This window comes from Nycticebus coucang, chromosome 9, assembly GCF_027406575.1.
Source record: "Nycticebus coucang isolate mNycCou1 chromosome 9, mNycCou1.pri, whole genome shotgun sequence".
NCBI lineage: Eukaryota > Metazoa > Chordata > Mammalia > Primates > Lorisidae > Nycticebus > Nycticebus coucang.
Genome location: NC_069788.1, coordinates 76,527,632 through 76,552,018, shown reverse-complemented (window position 1 = coordinate 76,552,018; position 24,387 = coordinate 76,527,632). Strand labels below are relative to the sequence as shown.

Below are 24,387 nucleotides of genomic sequence, written 5' to 3'. Positions count from 1 at the left end.
AGGAGATGGAATGCCAGAGACTGGCTTTTCTCAGAGACCTTAAGGAACCATTTAAAAGCGAACATCTTTGTAGGGCGACAAGTCACCGCTTGGGAAGACGCAGCGGTTAGCTTCAGCCGGTTACTGCTCCCCGTCAATAATAATAGGAAACAAAGGGAGGGGGTTGGGAACAAAGAGAGGGCGACTTCTGGGTATCCGTGGACTCCCAGAGGTCATCGTCAGACTCCGCAATCAGCGAAGGTTTTCTTTAGGCTCCCAGCGACTTACTGGAGCGCTGGTGGCAAAAGCAGCGGGACCGGCCAGGCGCGCGAGACCAGGCTCCACCTACATCGCGCGGCGGGCCTGCAGCCGGCCCCGCCCCTCCTGCCGAAACCGAAAGCGAAGGCGCGCTCGGCCTCTCGGCGCTCGCTCGCTCGGGTCTGGCCGGGCCGGCAGCTGCTGGGACCCCGGCCGGCGTGGTGAGCTGGGGGCTGGCCCCGCGGCATGGAGGGGGCGTTGGCTGCTGCGCCAGGGGACGTCTCCTTGCACAACTTCAGTGCTAGGCTGTGGGAGCAGCTGGTCCACTTCCACGTCATGCGGCTGACGGACTCGCTCTTCCTGTGGGTGGGAGCCACGCCGCACCTGCGCAACCTCGCCGTGGCCATGTGCAGCCGCTATGTGAGTGCTCGTCGGGGCCCAGCGGAATGGGGTGGGCTCGAGGGGACTGGACCGCGGGGTGCCGGAGGGGCCTCAGGCGCGCGCTGGGATCCTCTGGTATCTCCTGGGCCCATGGCACTCCCCGGACTCCTTCCTGTGATGTCTCAGGGAACCTCCGGCTCGACCCCTGCGCCACCAGGGTGAGCTCTGTGTGGCCAGGCGGGCCCCGAGCTCGGCCCCCATCCTGCGCCGGATCCGCCCCTTCCCCCGCTTCTTCCTGGTCTGTGTATGTTGGAGGGTCCTGGGGTCTCTTCTTGTGACACTCGCACGCTGGGGGACGCCATCCACCTCTTAGCTTTCGTGCCGTGTCTGTCCTGACCACACCAGTGTTTATTTACACCTCCAGTACAGACAGCTTTTTCAGAACTTGGAACTCCCGCGTCTGAGCGTAAATGCCTGCCCGGCATCTTTCAGTAGGCATGTTCGGAACTAGACTCTTTATTTCTCCCCCAACAGCCCTCCACAGCCAGCCCATCTCTGTAGTGACACCTCCGTCCTCCTGGTTGCTCAGGGTCAGAATCTCATAGTCATCCTCAATTCCTCTCTCCCAGGCTTCACGTGCCTAATGTCAGCAAATCTGTAGGCACTGATCGGGAATCCGAATCTCCTCACCCCTTCCCCTGCTACCCTGGCCCAGGCCTGCAACGTTATCATCGCTCCCCTTACTGCTTCCCCCTTTGCAACGTGGATTAGTTTCCCAGAGCTGCTGTAACAAAGTGCCACAAACCGGGTGGCTTAAAACAACAGAGATTTATTCTCTTACAATTCTCTAAAGTCTGAATTTAAGGTGTCAGCTGGGTTGGTACCTTCTGGAGGCCCTGAAGGTGAAGAAACCTTTCCATCCCTCGCTCTCAGTTCTGATAGTTGTTGGCAGTACTTGGTGGTCCTTGGTTTGTAGATGAATCATCTGGGTATGTGTCTTAGGGGAGGCCAGAGTCTAGTGTGATTTGGGAAGTAATGAACTATTAAGAAGGGTAACATTATGGGGCTTAAAATTCTATTTTTGGTGGAAAAGGTAACCTTGGTAAGGTGGATTTTCTTTTTCCAGGAGGTTTATCTGTAAATACTGTGACTGTGTAGCTGACCGTTGAACTCAGAATCTGTAAGTAGCAGGTTCATGAATTAGCATACAAAAAAGCATGCAGTTAATGCTTTCATCTTTCTCCTGTGTTTTTTGATCTCCTATCTTTTGTAGACTTGAACAAATTCTGTCTTGCCTAGAAGTGGCTTTGAACCCTCTTAGGAGGTGAGGAGCAGTCAGTCCCTTTGGTCTCTTCAGCACACAGCAGGCTTGTGTTGAGTTCACTGCTGTCCCCCAGCAGAGTGGGAGGAGAGCAAACCCCAGAGCCTCTATCCTTCTATAAACCTTGCCACTTCCCAAGACTCCTGGCCCCTGTACCAGGCTGTTTCTCCTAGAAGTCTGCTATTTTGATAAAAGCAATTCAGGCCATATTACAAATTAGTGGGTGTCTTTCTTTTTAGGCCTTTTTATTTATTTATTTTTAGTTTTTTGAGATGGTGTTTTACTTTGTGGCCCTCGGTAGAGTGCCATGCCATCATAGCTGCTCACAGCAACCTCAAAGTCTTGAGGTCAAGTGATTCTCATTTCTCAGCCTCCCAAATAGGTGGGACTACAGGTGCCCACCACACACACACATACATACATACAACATTGGCTATTTTTTTAGAGATGTCTTGCTCAAACTCCTGGGCTCAGGCAATCCACTCACCTTGGCCTCCCAGAGTGCCAGGATTACAGGCATGAGCCATCACTTTCAAAGTAACTGGGAGTAAGATTACTTCCAAATTTCAAAAGGGCCACATTTATTTTTATTTTTGTATTTTTTGAAAGTTTTTTTTTATCGTTGGAGATTCATTGAGGGTACAAGAAACAAGGTTACACTGATTGCATTTGTTAGGTATAGTCCCTCTTAAAATTGTGCTCTTGACCCTAAAAAGGTGTGTCACACACTGATATCCGCCCTCCCTCCTTCCCTCTCTCTGCTCTTCTCTTCTTCCACCCCCTCCGTCCTTCCCTCTCTCTGCTCTTCCTTTCCCCACCCCTCTCTCCTTCTCTCTCTCTCTGCTCTCCCCTTTCCCCACCCCCCACCGTGTACTAGGTCATTAATTGTCCTCATATCAAAATTGAGTACATAGGATTCATGCTTCTCCATTCTTGTGATGCTTTACTAACAATAATGTGTTCCACTTCCATCCAGGTTAATACAAGGGATGTAAGGTCTCCATCTTTTTAAGTGGCTGAATAATATTTCATGGTGTATATATACCACAGCTTGTTAATTGATTCCTGGGTTGGTGGGCATTTAGGCTGTTTCCACATTTTGTAAATTGAGCTGGGATAAACAGTCTAGTGCAAGTATCCTTATGGTAAAATGATTTTCTTCCTTCTGCGTAGATGCCCAGTAATGGGATTGTAGGATCAAATGGGAGGTCTAGCTTGAGTTCTTTGAGGGTTCTCCATACTTCTTTCCAAAAAGATTGTATTAGTTTGCAGTCCCACCAGCAGTGTAAAAGTGTTCCTTTCTCTCCACATCCACGCCAGCATCTGCAGTTTTGAGATTTTGTGATGTGAGCCATTCTCACTGGGGTTAGGTGGTATCTCAGGGTGGTTTTGATTTGCATTTCTCTAATAATTAGGGATGATGAACGTTTCTTCATATGTTTGCTAGCCATTCGTCTGTCTTCTTTAGAGAAGGTTCTATTCATCTCTCTTAAAAAGGGCCACATTTATCTTAAGATCATTTATACTGCTGGTTTCATTTTATTGCTTTTTGTCTAAATTGAGATTGGCCAAATGTACTCAGAAATTATTGTTTTCACTATTTCGTTGCTGGCCACTGCTGCCCTTTCTCAAAGTCACAGGGCACTTGACCTTAAAGCACCCAGATGAGCCTGCAGCTACACTGGAGCCGCGTGTTCTCTCCCAGGCTGAGATGAGGAGATTAGGCATCTTGCCTAGTTGTTGCCTCTGTGGGCCCCCAGGCCCTTAGCAGACAGACCCTAGGATTTGTTTTCTTTTTCTGTGGCTGTAATGATCTTGTTTGTGTCCCTCTTGGTTGTAATGTTGCCCTTCAGCATGCTTGGGAGTTTTGGACAATAGATGAACCCTTTATGGGAAATCAACCTTAGAAGTTACTAACAGCACTGTGGATCCAGCGTCAGGTGACTTCTCTTTGTCTGCTCCAGCCATACATGTGGGGGGCCACCTGCTTGGCTATTGACTGATGGCAGCCCCTCTTCCCTTCAGTACCTATGTCTGCCCTCTTAGGACCTGCTATTGCCACCTTCATGAAGAATCAGATGCCCGGAGAGTGGCTGGCCCACTCCAGGTGGAGAAGCTGCAGCGTACTTTTTGTTTTTGCTTTTGTTTTTTTTTAGGACTCCATCCCTGTGTCCACCTCACTCCTTGGAGACACTTCTGACACGACCTCCACTGGCCTTGCCCAGCGCCTAGGTACGTACTGTGGCCAGCCAGGGAGCCCTACTTTTCTGGATTCATGAAGTAGGTCACTTCTGAAGCAAAGACTTTATATTAAGTGCAATTACCTCATTACTGCACACACCTGGACACACTGTATCTTTACAGGGGCACATCTGTGCTCACCTGCCACCACCACTGTCTCAGAGCCAGGACATTCCCAAGGGATTTCCATGTCACTGTTGGCTATCTTTGTCTTGGAGCCCATGTGCTGACTTATTTCCTTCCATAAGTGCATCACCTCCTCATGGGAAGAAAGAATGAGTGATTCCCACAGCACCCCATGGTAGCCTCCCAGGGAAGTTGGTGAACCCTATGGAGCAGGTGTCACCACTGCATGGGAAGGACAGCCCTTCACTCGCAGTGTGACACCCTTCAGGGATTGGAGGGGAGATCAGCCTGGCCTGTGAGTGTGGTGTAGATCGAGGGGTTAAGCAAAGACCATGACATTGAAGGCTCCACTTTTCTCACACGTCAGTACACACTTCTGTAAATACCCAGGTAAGCCAGGTAAGTATGGCATGTGTTCTGTCATCTCCAGCTCCAAGAGCTTGTGGCCGGTATCTGGATGCCCCAAGACCATGAGCAGGAAGGCAGCCCTGTTTTCCTGCTCAGTCCTGTTCTCCAGCGGTTCCAGCTGCTTCAGTTCTGGAGTCAGTCATGGAGCCCTTCTGCATCCTGGGCAGGGGAGGTACCAGATCCCTGACAAGTAGGAATCTTTGTCCCAGGCATAGTGAGGTACACTCACATGAACAGCACAGCACATGGCAGAGGAGGACCTGCCAGCATGGGAGGCAGGGCCGGTTTTCACCAGCAGACTGCTCCGAACTCACTGCACCCACATCTATGCGTAGAGGTCAGATGGGAAGGCAGAGGTCAGCATTTTAACAACTTGCAGGGTGCTTTTTCTCTATACTGGAGTTAGAGATGCTTGACTAGTAAGTTATTCTTGGTAACTTTTTATTAGGAAATAATTTTAAACTTATAGAAAAGTTGAAAAGAAGTATTCCTGTTTAGCCTTCACCCAGATTTTCCAGTTTCTTTCCTCTTTGTGTTTATATCACTTTTTTTTTTTGAACCACATGAAAGTAAGTTGAGACACGATGCTCTTTTGTTTCTAAGTTGAGAATACATGATTCTCACCGTGTGTTTGTCAGTGTGTAAGGGGTAATCTGCTTGTATATAACAGATTACTGTGTGCCTATGCCTGGTACACAGTAATCTGTTATATACAACAGATAAAGATGCAGGAAGGTGTCCATGTTTATAGAGGCAGAAAAGGAGGGTGGGCTTGCTGAGACAGACTCTGGTAGGGAAGGATGGTGGGAGCTCATCTGGTGTGTCATTAGTAAGGTTTATACCATTAACCTCCAGAATATCTGGAGGCCTAATACCAGTTTGTATGCAGAAGGTGAAGGGTTCTCCATAGCCTGAAGTTAGTGGCAAAAGGTGGCTGCCTGCATCTCCAAAGGGACCAGCAATGCACAACCAGTGAAGTCCTGTGCTGTGCCAGTTGTCTCCAGCCTGGGTCTGGGCCCTCCAGTTGAAAATGCATGTATCATAGTGAAAAGGGAGAGGTGTCCTGAAACCGTGTCTTAGGCAGAAGATGAAAGCAAGTAGGAAAAAAGGGAAACCCTGGGGGGTTCTGAGCAGCCCTGAGAGCAGTGCAGGCTTTGGTGTGAATGAGGGGACTGGACTGATGTGGCTCTGGAGGCCACAGCTGGGTCTGTGGGGGCTGATGCTGGCAGACGTGGCTTTGTTCCCTGGAAGTCCTGTCATAGCAATTAGAGCAATTGGAATTGTGGTGGGTCCTCTTGCGGGGAGAGGAGACTTGTCTGGCCCTCATAAGGGCAGAGTGTGACTTGACAGGCTCCTCTGGGGGTGGGGAACAGCCTTGGGGCCACAGTGGCCTTCTGGATCCTTGAGTGCAACCTTTTGACTGAATCCAAATTTTATAGAACAGATCCTTTTAATAAAGAGGCTGTAATTAAGGGGCTGCACTTGGGGATCTGGAAGGCCCTCAGGTGTCCTTCAGGCTGCAGATTCCCCACCCCTAAATCCCAGACTGCCTCATGCACCCTGAAAATAAGATTGATGTGTTGCCAATTGGGAAAACCTATAGAGGCTCCCTGCTCCTTGCAAGGCTGAGTGGATTCCTGTCTCAGCATTGCTATCCACCTTGGGTGCACATTGCCCAGAAAACTGGTGGGAGGCTCTGTGCTAAGTACTGTAAGCTGTTTAAACACTGGCTCTTAGGATAATTGAACTGCTGCTTCTGTTCACTTTTTAAAAATTTTAAACAGCTTTATTGAGGCAGCTGTCCTCAAGGCAGAGGCTGGGCTCATCCTTATCTCACCTTTTCCATGGACGTGTAAGCTATAAAGAGGGCAATCAGATAATGTCCAAGATCTCTTCTGGCCCTGAAAATCAGACAGCCTTATACAGCTGAAAAACAGATCTTTGAGATCTTGACATCTACCCTTTCTCCATTTACAAATGAAGCCCAGAGAGGTTTCCAGGCCATAGCAGGTCCTGGGGCCAGGCCTGTTCCCTCCCGCCATACTGCCTCCTTTGGTTCCTGCTGGGACTGCAGGTAAGATAGCAGCAACCAAAAGGACGTAACTGTCACCTGGATGGAATGCAGTGACTGTGTTCTCAACCATCCTCTACTGATGGGGCAGGTGGCTCAGCCTTACCGACTGCCCTTCTGTCTTTTGGTGATGAGGCCATTATGGTCCTGTGATGCTGGTGGGCATAGTCCCTCTGTACATGAGGAGGGGTTTCAGCACCTGCCCTGGGATGCGTGGGGGTGGGGTGGCGCGCTTTCTGCCCCCTTCAGGATACCGCATTGTCTTTCAAATTCTGGGCATATAACTCTGCTTGATTTTTGCACTTTGACCGGTGCACATCAACTGTTTATTATAGGTTCTATAGAAAGGGGCTAAAACTTAATTCAATATCAGAAAATCACGTGTATATATTTATAGCATCTGTATTTATATATATAGCATGTATATACAGGTGTATATTATATATGTAAATACATAGAAATATGGGATTACCTTTGGGAGGGAAGTGGAATCGGTAGAGGAGAACTTTAATGTTTTATTTTAAATAATGTCGTGTTTTTACAAGTTAATAAAGAATACACCAAAAAACTCCTCTATATAGAGCATCAGCTATCAGACATTGATGTGTGGGTCACCTGGAGGGCTTAACACAGATCGCTGCCCAAACCTGACTTTCTGATTTAGGAGGTCTGGAGTGGGACCTTGGGGTCTCTAACCAGGTCCAGGGGGTGCTACTGCTATGGAGACCATATTTAGGAACGACTTTTCTGGTGACTGTGAGAGGTCAGCAGCTGTCTTAGGACAGTTAAAAACTGGAATGTTCTTCTCTCCCTACAACCCCCTTCTCTTTTTTTCCAGGCATTTCCCGGCCATAGGCAGGTGTGGAAAACATAGGACCTGCAGTATCTCAATCATGGCTGTCAATGTGTTCTCTCTTTTTAGCCAGGAAGACCAACAAACAGGTGTTTGTCAGCTATAACCTTCAAAACACAGACAGTAACTTCGCATTACTTGTAGAAAACAGGATCAAGGAAGAAATGGAGACTTTTCCGGAAAAGTTCTAGCTGAGTGGCAGAAGTGCGAATTTGTAACTTATGTACAATGTACATTTAAATAAAGGGATTGGATTTCATTTTGCCATCATGTTGTGTTCACATTTTTGTATGTAAAGGGTTAATCTTAGGAGCTTTCCTTCTCAGCACTGGGCCAAAAGGCTCATGTTGAAGGACCTGGGGAAGGAAGAGAGCCTTGTGGGCAGTATGCCTGCTCTCATTTGGCTGTCAGTGATAGAGAAAAGGGATGGAAGTGGGATTTTGTTGGGGTCGAAGACTATCATCTAATAATTCAAGAGATCAAATCAGTCACGACTCTGTTATGTATGTTCCCAATTAGAATTAAGGCAATAAGTCTTCATAAATATGCCTTAGGTTTACTTAGGTGTTCCTGAGGCTTCTGTCTTGTGAATTGATGTATTTATCTTTTTCCCATTTCAGCTAAAGGCTTCTCCTGGGCATGTCTCTACTTGCTGTTTTCTCTCTTGCGTAAACTTTAGGCCCCACCCTATGCTGCTTACTATGTGGTCTTCTCTGGGCTCTGTTTCCTAGCCTGTGAAATGGAAATGATCCCCACCTTGAAGGGTTTTGTTAGGGTTAAGCATGTAGAAATGCTTTGCAAACTCTAAGTGCCATGGTAGTTAGATGTCAGTTATGATTTTATCTCCCTCCTTGTTACGCATTCAAAGGCTTTATGTCCTTGCTCTTCCTGTTGTTTCCTTATCTTCCTGTTACCTTTCTCTTTTCTCCCAAGTCCCAAGTACATCAGATATCTGTTTGGGTCATTTTTAATCCTTAACCTTTTTCCATCTACCACTTGAAGTGGATTCCAATGTTGGCCCTTGCCCAGAGGATCAGATGGTCTGAGGCCTAGGCTTGGGCAGGACTAAAAAGCTCCCCAAGTGCTTCTCTGCGCAGGCAAGCTTGAGGAACACCGGCAAAGAATTTTCTAATTTTTGGGATCCATCTGACCCCTTTTGTTGCTGGAGGCAGATAGTTCAGGGCCCTGAAACATGTTTCATGCAGTGGCAAAAGTCTTGCATTGAGGGAGTGGTGACACTAAAGGTGGTGACGCTGGCCACGATGTAGAGGCTCTTCAGAGGAGTTAAGTCTGGGCTTCCCGGTGCTTCCTTCCTTTGAGACTTCCTGCAAAGGAGGCCTCGGCTGCATAATCGTAGCTTACAAAGCAGAGTGGACACCTCTTTGGGGTTAGGATAGTGAGTGACACAAAAGCAGGGCTATGGAGAGAAGAGTTTGGTATAAATACTTTATTAAAGAAATATTGTCTTTTGGTTAAAAAATACTACAATAGAGAGTTTGGGTTATCAGTCTTTCCTCACAGAATCACAGTGTAAGATTTTCATTTCTTGACCTCTCTAGGAACTTTCAGGACACAGCAGAACATAAATGAACAAGAGAAAATACTCCTTTTAAATTGACTGATGAGACCCCGCCCAGTCTCTCAGGTGGTCTGGGAATGACACTAGATAAACAGTTTGTTTAATCCAGTCTCTGCCTCTGCCTTCCTTTTGAGAGGAGGCCTCTCAAAGGGGACCAACAGGCTACCCACCCACCACCCCTCGGGGCCAGTGAAGACACAGTTTACAGAGGCGTTACGCTGAATAAACATGGAGGATTTTTATTACTTGTTGTCATGGTAGTGAAATGCCCTTTGTTGGATACCATCAGGTGAGGTAGGGAAGACATTCCATAGGAAATCTGTTACTGGGGCAACATTTTTATTTCTGTACATTTACATACAAATTTTCCCCAAAGGTACAACAGATGCGACACCATGCAGACACGCAGCTGTGAAGGACAGTTCAGAGCTCAGTGTAAGCTTGTGCTATGAACGAGCACCATCAGAGAAGTCCCATCGACATGTACAGTAACATGGTTCTTACAGTAAAACCTCAAATGCCTGGGTTGCAGGAAGGACAGAGGGAGGGACGTAGTCCTCACTAGACATAACACACCATACTGCTTTCCCAAAACACACACAGTACATTAAAGTGAGGTGGTGTCTTTTTAAGACAAGGAGACAGTGGAAGTGTGGCCCCCAGCACGTGCACCACCTGGGGGCTGGGTGGTGTGATGACACAGTCGTGGCACTTGCAGTCCCACATTTCTCGTTTGGCTCTTGGAAGCTGTAGTGTCTGAGTGCAATACTTCCCTTGCAAGTGGCCAAACCAGCTTACCAGCCCCTGTCCTCCAGTTGCAGGTGATTTTACTCTTAGAAAACAAACACATTTGAAACTTTTTCCTAATTGTCTTGAGTGCTAATAATTAAGGTACTTGATAAAGAGTTACCGACTTTTGGAAAATAATAACATGAAGAATATACAGCTGTCTCAGGTGTTCACATTTGTGCATAACTTTTATTGAGAGGTCACAGCTCCCTGACAGTTTAGGCTAGCAGGACGCAGGGCCGGGTGGAGGGGGAGCAGCAGGGAGTACACAGCTTCCTGTGTTTCCCTGGGGATGGGAGGGCTGAATCGAAGCAGCAGGGGCCTGAGAAGTGTCTCCCTACTAACCAAGAAGGAGAGGGGACTGAGGGGCTCAAGCGCGACAGGCTGGTGCTAAGAAGCTGGCTGCCGCAGCACCCCGTGACACCCCCAGACCGAGAAGCCAGGTGCGCCTTGCTCCCGTGGTACCGGATATCATGGGGCTCTGCCTGCAGGGAAACTTTTCTGCTTTGGCTACATTTCATTGTGGTGTTCCTTGGGCGCTTCGGATATTCTTAAGCCGAGGCAGCAACAGAACAGGAGCAGTTGAGAGGAGGGCTATGGCACCTCCTTGCCAGCCAGGGGATAGCACCTGCCAACTGCTGGCAAGTCAGCCTCACTCACATCTGCTAGACTTTGGTCCCAAGAGCCCAGGCCTCAAAGCTAGCTTCTAGTCATTGAGATTAGTTCTGATTGCTGATGTGATGAGGAGTGTTTTCACTATTGTCATTTAAGGTAAAGATCAGAGACTGTGGAGGACCAGAAGTCTACACCTTTCTAGTACAGCTTCAATACCTTTCTTAAAAAAGTCTACATGATCAGTGAGAGTGCTCACGACTTGCATTGCTTAGTATGACCTTCTGCAGCAAAGTAGTTGGCAGGGTGGCTGCCTGCTGGGGGAATGTGCGCAGACATGCACCTGTCCAGGTGCAGGCGCAGGGGCCTCACTGGCTCAACACCTTCACCCGTTGCCTACTTGCCTGGATTTGCCCTATTCTGTATTTAATGGGTTTGCTGCCAAGCCAAGGGGCTTTGTAGCAAGTACTCTAAAAAAAGGGTATCTCACAATTTTGGCACAAGAAGGCTGCACAGATCTGAAGAAAGGCCTTTGTAAAGGTGAAGGCAAACTAGCATTTGAGACATGGAACAAGGTGACTCAGAGACCAGGGAAGGTGAGGATGAGTTGGATCAGGTGGAGCTGGGAAGAGGCCAGCCAGATAGCCTCGCTTCCTGGGCACTGGGCCTTGAATAGGCCTCTGTTCAGCTGCTGGAAACACATGGGGCACATGTTTGCCCCTTACTATATCTACAAGTCAGTGGGCTACTACTGATGTGTGGACCAGATGTGGAAGGGAGGCAGGCGGAGAAGGCAAGAAGCAGATCAGGTGGAAAGCTGGAAGGAGAGAAGGTCAACTCCTTTTCTGGCCCTTTAATTCTAGCAACTCTCACACAATTGCCTTACCCAAACCCGAGGCAAAAATTTTCCTGGAAGGATACAAACCACAGCAAAGATGCACTTTAGAAAGGGGTGAGGTGGGCAATTCCAGTAAGAAGCCAGGTTGTCCAGAAAAGCTGCTGCCTGAGTTGCTGCAGAGTGGTGCCTGCCTGCACCAAGGAGGCTCGTTTCTCAGTGGCCCTGAGTGTCCTGTAAGTTTCCTCTGAAAATGAGGAAACCTTCACTGTCTGGGGCAAAATGAGGAACACCATGAAAATCCTTGGAGAGTGGGCCAAGGGGACGTGAACTGAACTTTGGTGAGTTATTGCTTTCTCTCAGTTTGCCTTGATGCTTTCAAGGGGCTGGAGGTCATTTGGACTCACCTGTGAGGAATCTCCACTCCTTGCCCCAAGCCCCAGCTCTGTGCTGAGTGAGTGACAAGAAGCAAGAAGCAGACTGAGGAAGGTGTGGGGGACCAGCGGCTGCAGGTGCCTCCCCGGCGTTACATCAGTGAGAGTGACAGCTGTCCAAGCTGGTGATCTCCGTGGTGTGTGCTTGAGATGTGGGTGACCGGCCATATTAGGGAGAGCAGCCCTCCCCCCTGTGAGTTGGCCTCAGTCATCTTTGTCCGTTATTTTCCTGTTGTTCATAGGTCAGAAAGTAGTCATGTTTTCAAGTAGTGCCGGCAAAAAAGCTGACTGTGCAGGAGGGGACTTTTCTGCTGGAGCCAAATGTGGGAAAATAGTATTAATAAAAATTAACACGTCTCAGACCTCAGCACATTTGCTAGTTGTGTACTTAATGAAGCAAACCTGGGTCAGAAAGCTGTGGCGGTATTACCGCTGATCATGTAATATTTCTGGTGAGATGGTTAAGCTTTCCCCAAGAGCTTCCAGCGTCAGGTACAAAAGGATGATCAGAAGAAAGACTAAGCTGGTTTTAATGATATCCGTGAGCTGTTTTCCCTCAACACATGGAACGGAAGCTCTTACCATACAAACAGAAAGAAAAAAAGATTTTAAAAAACCATACACAGACTCGGAAAACCTAGTTCATTTACATTTCATTCTGTCTAAAATGTAGTCCCAGAACGCTCCGTGAGAATGTCCTGCCTCTGTACACAGACAGTTAGCCTGGGTGGGCTCTGGGCAGGTGAGGTGACATCTGGCCCCCAGGTGGCAGGCAGTGTCCCTGGAGCAGTGTCCCACTTCCAGAGAGGAGACTGGCCGCTGTGGTGGCCACTGCCAGCATCTTCCCTGGAGTGACCGTCTCTTGCTCTCGAAGGAGATGGTTCCATTCTGCAATCAGTGAGAGGGAGAGGGAATAAAGTGCTTCTTGTAAAAATGACCAAAATAAATACAAATATTTAATGGCAAAAAAGAAAGTCATTGAAGGATTATTTCCAAAGAGTTAAGTCTCCTCAAACCCATGCTTTCTTGGACTTTTGGAAAGAGAGAATTTCCCCACACCAGTTGAAAGTCTTGCGATTGGCTGGCAGCAGCTGCAGAGCTGGACTTGCCCATCCCCGGCCACCGTCTGGTCCTTGGTCTGTACACCTGTGCCAAAGTGCCCCAAGGCTCCCACAGGACTGCACCACCGGCTACATGGCCTTCATACCGTTGGCCGTGGCGCCCTCGGGCAGCCCATCACCTGCCGCGGGGGCGTCATGGAGGCCCGAGTAGTCCTTGAGCTCGGCGTTGGTGAGCAGCAGCGGCTGTTCGCCCTTCTTGTGTGGCAGCAGGGGCTGCCGGGTGTAGTGCTCCCCATTGGAGATGTTCTCGGGCAGGTTCTGGTCTCTGCTCTCGGGCAGCAGGAGGATGCAGATGATGCAGATGAGCGTGCAGCAGGCGAAGATGATGTGGTGCAGGAAGTAGCCTTTCTGGTTGTGCAGCTCAATGATGGGCGCTGTCAGCATGCCAAAGCCCGCGCTGGCCAGCACCAGCCCCAGCCCGCCGCACCTGCAGGGGGAAGCATAGCGCTCGGGGGTCAGTGCCCTTTGGGTCCACCCTGGCGTGCAGTGTGTCACCCTGCAGGCCACGTCTCACACGGCCCAGACATCCATCTGTGTGGGCCAATTCTACTTAAAGTGCCCATTTCTTCTTAGCAACTGAGAATCTTTTTCTTATTTTAAAAGGCAACTTTATGTTACTACTTTAAATGGAAAACCAGATAATTAATAGATAATCAAATTATGCTACCCCTCAAGTTATTTTTAAAAAATTTAGGGAGGAGATTCCAAGGGGAAAGAGGGTGATAAAGACACATCAGCACTAACAGAGACTTCTCGTCATAACCGGGGGGATTGGAAGATACGTTAAAACAGTCATTTCCTCACTGTGAGTTGATGGCCTGTGTGTTTCCTAAAATCATTCTGTATATCACCAGTGGAAACTGTCTGGCCTCTGGGGATTGTGCCAGAAGGGTGCTCAGAAGGAGGCTCAGAGAGCACCCAGCTCACAGCATGAGCCATTCACCACCACTCCTTTGCCTTGTGAGGAAGCTTTCCAAGAGCCCCAGAAGGCTTAGCAGATACGCAGCACTTAGAAAATCCCTTATAGCATTAACCTCTGTACTTTGACCTAAAAACAAAAACATACTCCTGGGACTAAGGTGTTTTGTAGCCACCACGAAAGCAGTGCTGTCCCAGGCTGCAGAGGGACTGTGTGCTCAAGTGACAGGCCAGGCCAGAGAGGGCTGCCTGATCTCCAGTTTGGGGGCCTCACTGAAGGGGATGAGTGGAAGTTGGTCTTGTGTTGAGGGAGGGGGAGTGGAGTTGTTTGCCCAGCCTCAGAGAATCCAGCAGAGTGGACAGGGATGTGGACTTCAGGTGGTGTAAGGAAGAACTTTCTAATAGAGCTGGCTCAAGAGTTATGCACTGCCCTTAAGTGAGGAGACCTTTATCCTTGGACCTGCTGAGGTGGGGTTGGGGTAGGGGTGAGAGGTGGGGGAAGGCAGGTCTCTGGAGCAGGTAGGAGGCAGGCTTCTAACTCCACTCTCGACTAGTCTGTGGTTCTCTTGGCTGGCACTGCAGGCAGCTCCTAACTCACCAAAAGTCTGTCCTACAAGGTTACAATGTACAGGATCAGCATAGAAAAGTTAACATAATTGACATGCTAGCAACAACTCACAAGTGAAATTAAGAAAATTCCACTCACAGTAACATCCACAGGATAAAATGCTTAGAAATAAACAACAAGAATGCAAGACTTGTATGCTGAAAACTACACAACATGGATGAGAGAAATTTACAAAGAAAAGTAATTTTGTTTATACAGGAATTCACAAATTTGTCATATTTGTGAATTGGAAGACTCAGTGTTGTGAAGATGGCAGTTCTTCCTAGATTGATCTATAAATTGAACAAAACCCCATCAGAATCTTAGCTCACTTTCTTCTTCTTCTTTTTTGTCTGAGAAAGTGATAAGCTGATCCTAAAATTTATATACAAATGCAAAGAACCCAGAAGAGCCAAAAACAATTTTCAGAAAGAATAAGATTGGAAGGCTTGTCTTTCCAGTTTCAAAACTTTCAGCCTAGCTTTATATAAAGCTGCGTTACTTAAAGCCAGTGTGGTACTGGAATAGGAACAGACAAACCAGTGGAACAGATGGGAAAGTTCAGAACCCTTCACATTTATGCCCAACTGATTTTTGACAAAGGCAAATTCAATGGGGGTGGGGGAGAAGTTATAGTTTTTTCAACAGGTGGTTGTGGGACAATAGGCTATTTATTTGGAAAAGAAGGACTTTTCACATCATGCACAAAAATAAACTCAAAGTAGATCATAGAACCTAAATGTAAGAGCTAAAACTGTAACATTACTAGAAGAAAACATAAGAGAAAACCTTTGTGACCTTGAGTCAGGCCAAGATTTTTTCCATATGACATCAACAGCAAGATCCGTAAAAGAAAAGCTGATCAACTGGATTTCACTGGAATGAAAGACTTCTACTCTTACAAGACACACACTTAAAACAGTCACATACCAATGGGAGGGTCAGGGATGATTTGTTTTCCTATGTCCCTGATCCCTCCCTGCATTGGTTTATGACTGACAAAAGAAAAAGAAAAGCCAGAGACTAGGAGAAAACTTTTGTGAAGCATATAGATGATAAAGAACTTGTATCCAGAATAGATGAAGGAGTCCTACAATTCAAAAGAATCCAAATAACCCAGGTAAAAAAAATGGAAAAAATATTTGGACAAACAGTTCTTCAAAGAAACTCCACAAAGTACAAATGTCCAATAAGACAAAAGAAGATGTGCAATATCATTAGTCCTCAGCGACACGCATATCAAACCACCATTGAGCGCTACTTCATACCTGTTAGGATGACTAATCAAAAAGACAGAAACAACAGACAGGAGTACAAAATAGGGCGGCCACTTTGGAAAACTGGGTGGCAGTGTCTTAAAAAGTTAAAACATAAACTTTCGTACAACCCAGGGATTCTGCTCCTTATAAACAAGTGAAAAATATGTTCATACGAAAACTTACAAGCCAATGTTTGTTGTGTTATTATAGCTTGGAAACAATCCAAATGCCCATCAGCTGGTGAATGGATAAACAAAATGTGGTACATCCTATGTGATGTCGTATTGTTCATCTATAAAAAGGAACGAAGTTTGACACGTGCTCCAAAATAGATGGATTTCAGAAACATCATGGTAAGTGATTATATGGTTCTATTCATATGAAAGGTCAGAAAAGACAAATGTATGGAGACAGAAAGCAGATCTGTGGTTCCTGGGGCCAGGCGTAGGGACAAGAGCCTGACTGCAAAGGGGGATGAGGGGATTTTGGGGGTGATGGAAAGGTTCTATAACTGGATTGTAGCCATGATCACACAGCTTTATAAATTTGCTCAAAGTCATCAAATTGTTATCTTAAAATGGATGAATTTTATGGGGTATGTAGACTATGCCTCAATAAATCAGTTACAAAAAACTCTAAAACTTGCCTGTAATTCTAGTACTCTGAGAGGCCAAGGTCTTCAGCTCAGGAGTTTGAGATCAGCCTGAGCAAGAGTGAGACCCTGTGTCTACTAAAAATAGAAGAATAAGCTGGATGTGCGTGTGTGTGGAGGGGGAGGGGGGATTCTGTAGTTCCAGCTACTGGGGAGGCTGAGGCAGGAGGAACCCAGGAGTCTGAGGTTGCTGTGAGCTAGGCAGATGCCATGACACTCGAACCTGGGGCAACAGAGTAAGACTCTGTCTCAAAAAAAAAGAAAACTCTACAACTTTCCAATAGCTTGGCCTCCTGCTGGCATAAATCTCCAGAGCTTTCAGCCTAGGCATCCACCCAGGCCTTGCCTTTTCTTTCCAAGACCCCAGGGACTGGCCATGGCTCCCCTTCCACCGCTGCCTGTAGCTGCTTGGCCAGGGTTTCTGCTCTGCTCTGCCTACCGTGGGACTGAGCAGCCTGTGCCACCTATCGTCTCAGGGCTTTATGGTCAGCAGCAAGGGGGAGAGAGAGTCCCTGCCTTTGCTGCCCTGTGCCATCCTGTCAGACCAGCCCTGGGTTGACATGGGGTGGGGGCATGAATGGAGAGGGACTCGGGCAGGAGTAACCCAGGGAGAAAGGATGGGGGTCAGACATCCGGGGGCTTCCAGGTGCCATATTAAATCAGACATTTCAGTCTATGGGAACAGCAAGAAGAATTACAGATTCAGAAACCTTTTTCTTACTGAATGGAATGTAAAAATGACAAGGGTGTGTGTAGAGGGGACAATAGGTGGTCTCCTACTTTCACTTGGTCATGTTCTATGACAGAAAAATAGAAGACACTTCTCCTTCCCCTTCCCATCTTTTTAGCCTGTAGTCCAGCCATCTGCAGCTGCACCAGGCACAGGAGGGGAGGGGCTCTACCTGCCTACAGGCCCAGGGCTGGGTGGGTCTAGGGCAGCCTCACTAGGTGCCTGGCCCTAAGGGACACTGTCAGAGCCTGAGAGTCACTGGACTCCTCCCTTCCCCAGACCCTTTCCTGTCCAGTCTGCCTTGGCTCTACTCTCCTAACTGGCGTATCTCCCACCCCCCTAGACTTTGCTTACTACTGCCAAGTGGTTTTCTAGGACACAGAGCTAATCGTGCCACTTGTTGGCTCAGAGTCCTGCCTGCAGGGTGATGCAGTTCCTGAGACACACCTGCCCTTCCCAGTACTCTTGTGAGTCACTCCCTCGCTCCATGAAGTTCTCTCACTGTGGCACAGCTGAACTCCTGCTGGGGTAGCTGACTAGGGAGCTGCCTCACCCATTTCTGGAGGGAGATAAGTACTTATCTCAGGGAGTGCCAGCCACGATCCTTGGCACTGGGGCTTGATTAATGTTTCTCCAATTAGATGGTTGTCAAGACAGGGCTGGTTTGTCATGGGCCTCCCAGCCTCACACACACCCAGATACACAGGACTGGCCAAAATCGAGCTGCAAACAGACGTTCCTGCTCCACAGGTGGGGTGGGGTGCATTGGCTAAGATCACAAGCTCTGCAGCCAGCTGGAAAGCTGCCTCCACCACTGCCCAGCTTCACCTCCTGAGGCCTCAGCATTTGTCTATAAACTGAGGATGACAAAAGCTCCAACCTCCAAGTGCTATGGAGGCCAGCTGGGTCACCCTGCCTTTCCTTCTGGGTGGTGTTAGCCCAGAGACACTCGTGTGGCATGTCTGTGTGTCTCTAATAGACTTCAGAGGTTTTCAAGGCCAGGACCAGGTTCTACTCAGGCTGCTGTCCCAGCACCTGCCCAGCTGCTGTCTGAGACTGTGGGCACCTGGGTGCTTACTTGGTATTGTAATCAGATTTCTAGAATGGCCCAGTGATGCCACCTCCCAGTATTCACACCCTCCTGCCTTCAGTGTGGGCTGGATCTCAAGGTACAGGGTACAAGTAACTTGCTTCTTATCAATAAAATACAGCCAAGGGTAATGAGATGTCCCTCCCATGACTAGGTTAGAAAAGACTGTGACTCTCAGCAGACTTGTGCTGGCTTTGCTAAAGCAAGCTGCTGCACTGGTAAGGGAACAGAAGTGGCCTTGGCCAACAGCCAGCAAGGAACTGAGACCCTCAGTTCAACGGCCCACAAGGAACTGGGTCCTGTCATCAATCACTGAGCTTGGTGGTGGATTCTGTCCCATTGGACAGCAGTCTGTGACAGACCCTGAGTGGAGGACCTAGCTGAGCTATGTCAGACTCCTGCCCTACAGAAACTGTACGATAAGCCGTGTGCTGCTTTAAGCCACCAAGTTTCAGGGTAATTTGTTACGGAGCAACAGATAACCTAATACACTTAGTGAGTGACACAACTCCCTAGGCTTGGCCGTGGAAGAAAATAGTCCCCTATCTATTAGAAAGTCTTTCATCAAGGAAGAGGCAGGAACAGATGCAGCCCCTCAGGGCACACAGATAAGGAAGAGATGATTTTGCAGGTGGCCTCCCATGCAGAGAGCCCCGACCACCTTTCACAGACACTGCTTCTTTCTCTCAGTATTTGTTCACAGGCCTGTCATCCTGACTAGTCTATGAACCCTTCAAGGGCAAGAATTATTTTCTAGAACATCAACAGGCACACATTGTCTGTGCTTAATAAATATTGGATGCCTGTGGCTCACACTGGCTTCCTAGGTAGGAAGGTCAGCTCGCCCGAATGAACGGGAGAGGTTAAATATAGATACCACTACAAAGAGCGATGAGACCAAACCCGTCTGTGAGATGAAGAATAGGAACACCTAAAATAGCCATTTGGTTTTTCTGACAGATTCGGCCCCTTTAGGAAACCACAGGCTGTTGGGAGGGTGGACAAGATACCAGGAGTAATTGTTGTATTCGGCTGAGGCCTCTGATACCAGTAAGACATCATTTTCCCTGGAACCCTCCTGGTTTCTCCTAACCTTGCCAAGGGTGGACGCACAGACAAGCAGCGATCAGGGCTTCCCTGGCTCTTCCCCCGGCCGGGGCTACTGTGTAGGAGGGCAAAGTACAGCCCGCTAGTGGGGAGTATGTGTGCCTGCAGCTGCCGTGGAGCGGCAAAGCGTCTCCTCACCTGGTGCCAGATCAACTATCTCATACTCGTCTACTGTGTTAATCGGTCATGTCAAATGAAATATATGTGTTTATGGATTATTAGAAAAATACCTACATATACTTACCTAAATGTGTGTATAATATGTAATATATGTGCATGTGCATAGATAATCTATCATTTGTTTCTTTACCCACAGCGTGGGCTTTGTGCATTTTCTGCTTTTCTCTAGGTTGTCACTAGAGGGCAGTATATGCCCATGTTGACCGGTCTTTAGGAGCATCAAAGGGTAAGTTTTCTTCCTTGTGCTTTAGGAGCACAGAAATTTTAATATCCACTGGTTATCTTTATTTTACTAGTAATAAGGTTTAAATAACTTTAAGGATAGAAAGACTGACATACAGGCATAAGTATAACAGCCTTATTAGAAGTAGCAAGTTTCTAATAAGCTTCTAATCCCTAATTCTGGGATTAAGAATCCCAGGATCTTCGTGTTGTCGTTAAACATGTGAACATCACTATTTGCATTTAAACACAGGAAGCAAACCTCTCATTTATCATTTCCTCTTTTGTATTACTTAATTTGTCCCTTACAAAATTTCTGTGAAGTCAAAGATGAATGCATATTTGTACTTTTTTTTTTTTTTTAACAGAATGTGTGGCCGTTGAAAATGTTCAGGTAGGAATAATAATGTCCATTGTCATCTGCTGAGGCCGGGCTCTTTACATATCCCCATCACCACCATCACTCTCTCTCTCTCTCTTTGTTTCTCTCTCCCTGTCTTGTCGTGTCTTTTTTTTTGAGAGAGTCTCACTTTGTCACCCTCAGTAGAGAGCTGTAGAGGCGTCACAGCTCACAGCAACCTCAAACTCTTGGGCTCAAGCGATTCTCTTGCCTCAGCCTCCCAAGTAGCTGGGACTGCTGGCGCCCACCACAAGGCCCAGCTATTTTTTTGTTGCAGTTGTCATTGTTGGTTAGTTCGGTGTATGTGGCTGGTGCTGTAACCATTGTGCTGCAGGCGCTGAGCCTCTCCCTGTCTTTTAAGGCAAGGAAACTAAAGCTTGCTGAATGACCAGCACGAGGTCACACAAGAAAGCAGCCCCATGAGTCACAGGCTGCTCCATCTGGCTCTTTCCTCCACTTGTGCTAAGGCCCCAAGCCCCAGGTTCTCAGCCACTTGTTCTGCCCTCTGCACCTCCCTCATCCTACCCAGCTCCTCAGTGCAGAGGTGGCGCAGGCACAGCCAGCATGGAAAACATGTTGGCTTCTCATCTGGCCACTCACTATTTGTTATCAAATGTTAGATTATTATTTTTTTAAGAAATAGATTTTTAAAGAATAGTTAAACAGACTGGAAATGCCACATAAAACACAGATCATCTTGATCCTTAGTGCCTATTCTTGAGGCAAGATTAAAGCAGAGGACACATATCAGGACCTGGTTCAGGGAGGCCAGCCTGACTGTGGCCTAGAAAGGGTTGGGCCATTTGCAGAGGAAGGAAAAGCATGGGGAATGTGTAGCTGAGTCCAGGGCTCTGGGGCCTCTGGAGGTTTTATGTCAGACGGTGACATCATCACTAGCTCCAAACCAGTGTGGACCTCAGGTGTTCACCTGAAGCTTCCATATGGACAGTGAACAGAAAAGGTGACCTGCTGCAGAAAAGGCACCAGCTTCTTCTAGATCCACTCAAGACCCAAGGTCACTTCTGCCCACATAAAGGACAGAAATAGGTATTGTCAGACATAGGGTCCTTCCCGCCCAAAGTGACTTCAAAGTCACTCAACTTCTGAAGTCTTAGAAGTGAATCTAAGAAGCAGCTGATGATAAATGCCGTCTGGACCGTAAGTGGACCGGCAGTGGTTCTCTCTACCATAAGGGCTGGGCAGAATCTCAGGAGACACTAGTTTCCTGTATTTAGTCTCTACCATTCTTGGGACAATGAATTTCCTCAAGCTTTTGTGCAGAAAAGTTCTTGTGTGTTACCAGTTAATCTTGGCTTCTTGTTCTTTTTCAGAAGGCTTGTTTTTATTACGGCATTACAGAAGGCTTGTTTTTATTACGGCTAGTTTTGCATTAAGCAAGATGAAACTCACAGCCCCACTGCCGATGCTGGCTTAGTGTAGATTCATCTGTGTGAAGTTGGGGGCCTGGTAGGAAAGCCCGTTTCCATCCTGAGACTCCATGGGAATTATTCCTGAGAATATGGGCAAGAAGGAGCCATGGCCTCCTGACAGAGGGGAGAAGGGCTTGCTCGCAGTGGGAAGAGTGACCCATCAGGACATTAGACCTTCTTCAGCCTGGCTGGGGACCCCCCTTGGACTCCACTGCCTTTTATCCTCTGCAGGTACAAAAACATCATCAAGGGTCAAATATTTTTTCTATTTTGTCATCTTGGCAAGCTGCATCGGAGTACGTATTTGTTGAATTTCTATCCCCAAATCTTTCTTGGTTTACATCAAAAAGGAAAAGGATCCAATGTTTCCTTCAGGCTAGCTTGCTAAGCAAAATCTAACAGTGAATAATGAGGCCTACACACTGCCAGAGTTAAGGATGTCTCCACCCCTGAAATATACACAACCACCCAAAGGCTGCAGAGAGGCCAGGTGCAAACACAGAAGGTCTGACTGTGACTGCTACGCTATTGAAAGGAATCATTTTTGCTGTATTCTTCTATAAAGGAAGGAAATTTAACTAGGTGAAGGAAGGACGGAGAGTTACTGTCTGCCTGCAGTATCTTTGAACTGCAAGGATGAAGAAATAAGCTCTAGACTTATCTCTTCACTGTGGCTTATGCAGAAGGTCGGAACAGGATGAATTACTTGGCAATTAATTGCTTTTTTTTTTTTTTTTTTGTGTTTGTTTTTGTTTGTTTTTGGTAGAGACAGAGTCTCACTTTATGGCCCTCGGTAGAATGCCGTGGCCTCACACAGCTCACAGCAACCTCCAACTCCTGGGCCCAAGCGATTCTCTTGCCTCAGCCTCCCGAGTAGCTGGGACTACAGGCTCCCGCCACAACGTCCAGCTATTTTCTTGGTTGCAGTTCAGCCGGGGCCAGGTTTGAACCCGCCACCCTTGGTATATGGGGCCGGCGCCCTACCGACTGAGCCACAGGCGCCGCCCTAATTGCTTTTTTTCTTAAACACACAATACCTTGACATTTTCTTACAGGGACCGAGTAGCTGTTAGGGTTGGCTCATATTGTAAAAATCCAATGAAATGAATCAAAGTGAAGATGGGTGAAGATGCTACTGTCAGCATGTCTACTGGAAATGCGGGAAGGACAAAAGTCCACGAACCCTCCTGGCTACTCCCACGGAACTCCCTGGCACCAGAGGGGCTACAGTAATTTAGCCTTTGCACATCCAGCTGGAACTGGAAGTGCCTCTCCTTGTTTCTCTGAAGGGTGTCATCGTGCTGACTCTGGGTTTTGTCTCACAGCTGGATAACTGCCCACACTCAATTTATATTTTACAAAAGCATGTGCATTAGAAATGTTAATGTTATTTCTATAAAAAGTTCAAATCAAGCTCTTCAGTACGTCACAAACAGTATTGGGAAAATGACCTGACTGCAGTTGAGCGATGCTCTTACATAGAGGCATGTCCTTTTATTATGCTATAATCGCAATGCCAGTAAATGGTGTATAGTATCCATGAATCACTACCCAGGGTAGCACCAACAAGGACTCGGCCTCACTTGACAAATGAAAACAAAAGCAGCTAAGCACAGGCATCAGCCACCCCTTTCAGGGAAGCATGAAGTCCTGAAAGATTGCTGAGGACCGTTCTGTGCTGCCTTGCTCTCCTGACCAGCACCGACGCATAGGAGGCTCTCAGTAAATATTTCTCAAATAGATCAGTGTTCTAACTTGCTGGGCTTTCTCTCTGACAGGCCTTCCTTTGGATTAGCGACATCAACTTCTAGGGCAGTAAAATATTCCTTTATTTTGAAATAGCTGTATTATGAAGTCTCATAGACAAGTTGGCAGCACAGATTTCAGAAGTATGGCATGAGCGATCTGCTTAATTCTCCCCCTTTCCAGTCTTCACCACATTTCTTGTTCCCTGAAACGCTCTCTGCTCCTGTTCTTCGTGTTACTGACTGGATGGGAGGGACCCCCGGGGTCAAATTCTCACCTAACTCTCAGGTGCCTTGGGGTCAGGGAGAAAGGAACTGGTCGTCTTGGCTGTGGGTTACAAAACCAACATGCCCAGAACAGGGCCCAGGAGCGGGGATGGAGCACAGCTGACACTGGTTAATTTCACACATGCCTGTAGCCAGGGTCTCATCTCTGAGTCCCAAGAAGAAAGCATCCTTGGGGCATCTCCCATCACTCACCTTATCACCGTGGGGGTGATCTCTGCACAGAAGAACACGCTGAGGCTCCCCACTGCGTGGGAGGCAAACATGCCCACGATGGAAAATGCGATGGAGAATTTGTCCTTGACACTGTCACTCATCCCTGAGGGAGAACCGGAGGGAGGAGGTAGTGAGGGGGAGCGGAGGGGAAGAGAAAGGGAGCCAGGCCAGGGTAGGAGGGAGGCCTGGGGCCATTCCAAGCTGAGGGGCTCCCTCCTCCCCACTGCCTGACTTGCAGCACAGTTGGGTGTGCAGTTCCCTCTGGGGACAGGGTAGCATCTCCAGGCCTGGGAGCCCGGAGCCCGCATCTCCCAGCAGAAGGATTTGCCGGGCTCCTCCAGGCACTTGTGGATCCAGTGTGCAGCCTCTGTTGGAACTCCTCAGTAGGAGGCAGGCTGGCGTCTCCCGGGGCCATGGCATGTACACTCTGCCCTGGCCTCCTGTGAGAGGCATTTCAATTTCAGCCTCAGGTTCAAGCAGTCCAACATGTGGGATGGGATATCTGAGTCAGTGCTGATTTAAGGAACAAATACTCAAA

The 24,387-nt window shown here is 47.8% G+C and overlaps 2 protein-coding genes across 4 annotated transcripts in view; one reads left to right on the top strand and one right to left on the bottom strand.

The window, feature by feature from the left end:
• Positions 1–359: 359 nt before the first annotated feature.
• On the top strand, positions 360–7,903 carry PSMG4 (proteasome assembly chaperone 4). The gene is made up of 3 exons (XM_053603060.1): positions 360–657; positions 4,096–4,171; positions 7,708–7,903. Exons 1-3 carry the CDS (start codon positions 484–486, stop codon positions 7,827–7,829), a joined length of 372 nt encoding a protein of 123 aa, XP_053459035.1. The 5' UTR covers positions 360–483; the 3' UTR covers positions 7,830–7,903.
• Positions 7,904–9,435: 1,532 nt separating this feature from the next.
• SLC22A23 (solute carrier family 22 member 23) overlaps positions 9,436–24,387 on the bottom strand; it is a 177,256-nt gene continuing 162,304 nt past the window's right edge. For 2 of the 3 annotated variants that reach the window (XM_053602391.1, XM_053602392.1), the window contains 2 exons: positions 23,829–23,952; positions 9,436–13,435 (listed from right to left, as the gene is read on the bottom strand). In XM_053602391.1, coding sequence (XP_053458366.1) covers positions 13,078–13,435; positions 23,829–23,952 — 482 coding nt within the window. In that variant the 3' untranslated portion in view covers positions 9,436–13,077. Of the gene's footprint in view, positions 13,436–14,423; positions 14,537–23,828; positions 23,953–24,387 lie in introns of those variants that run through there. The other variant, XM_053602393.1, reaches the window with a different exon arrangement.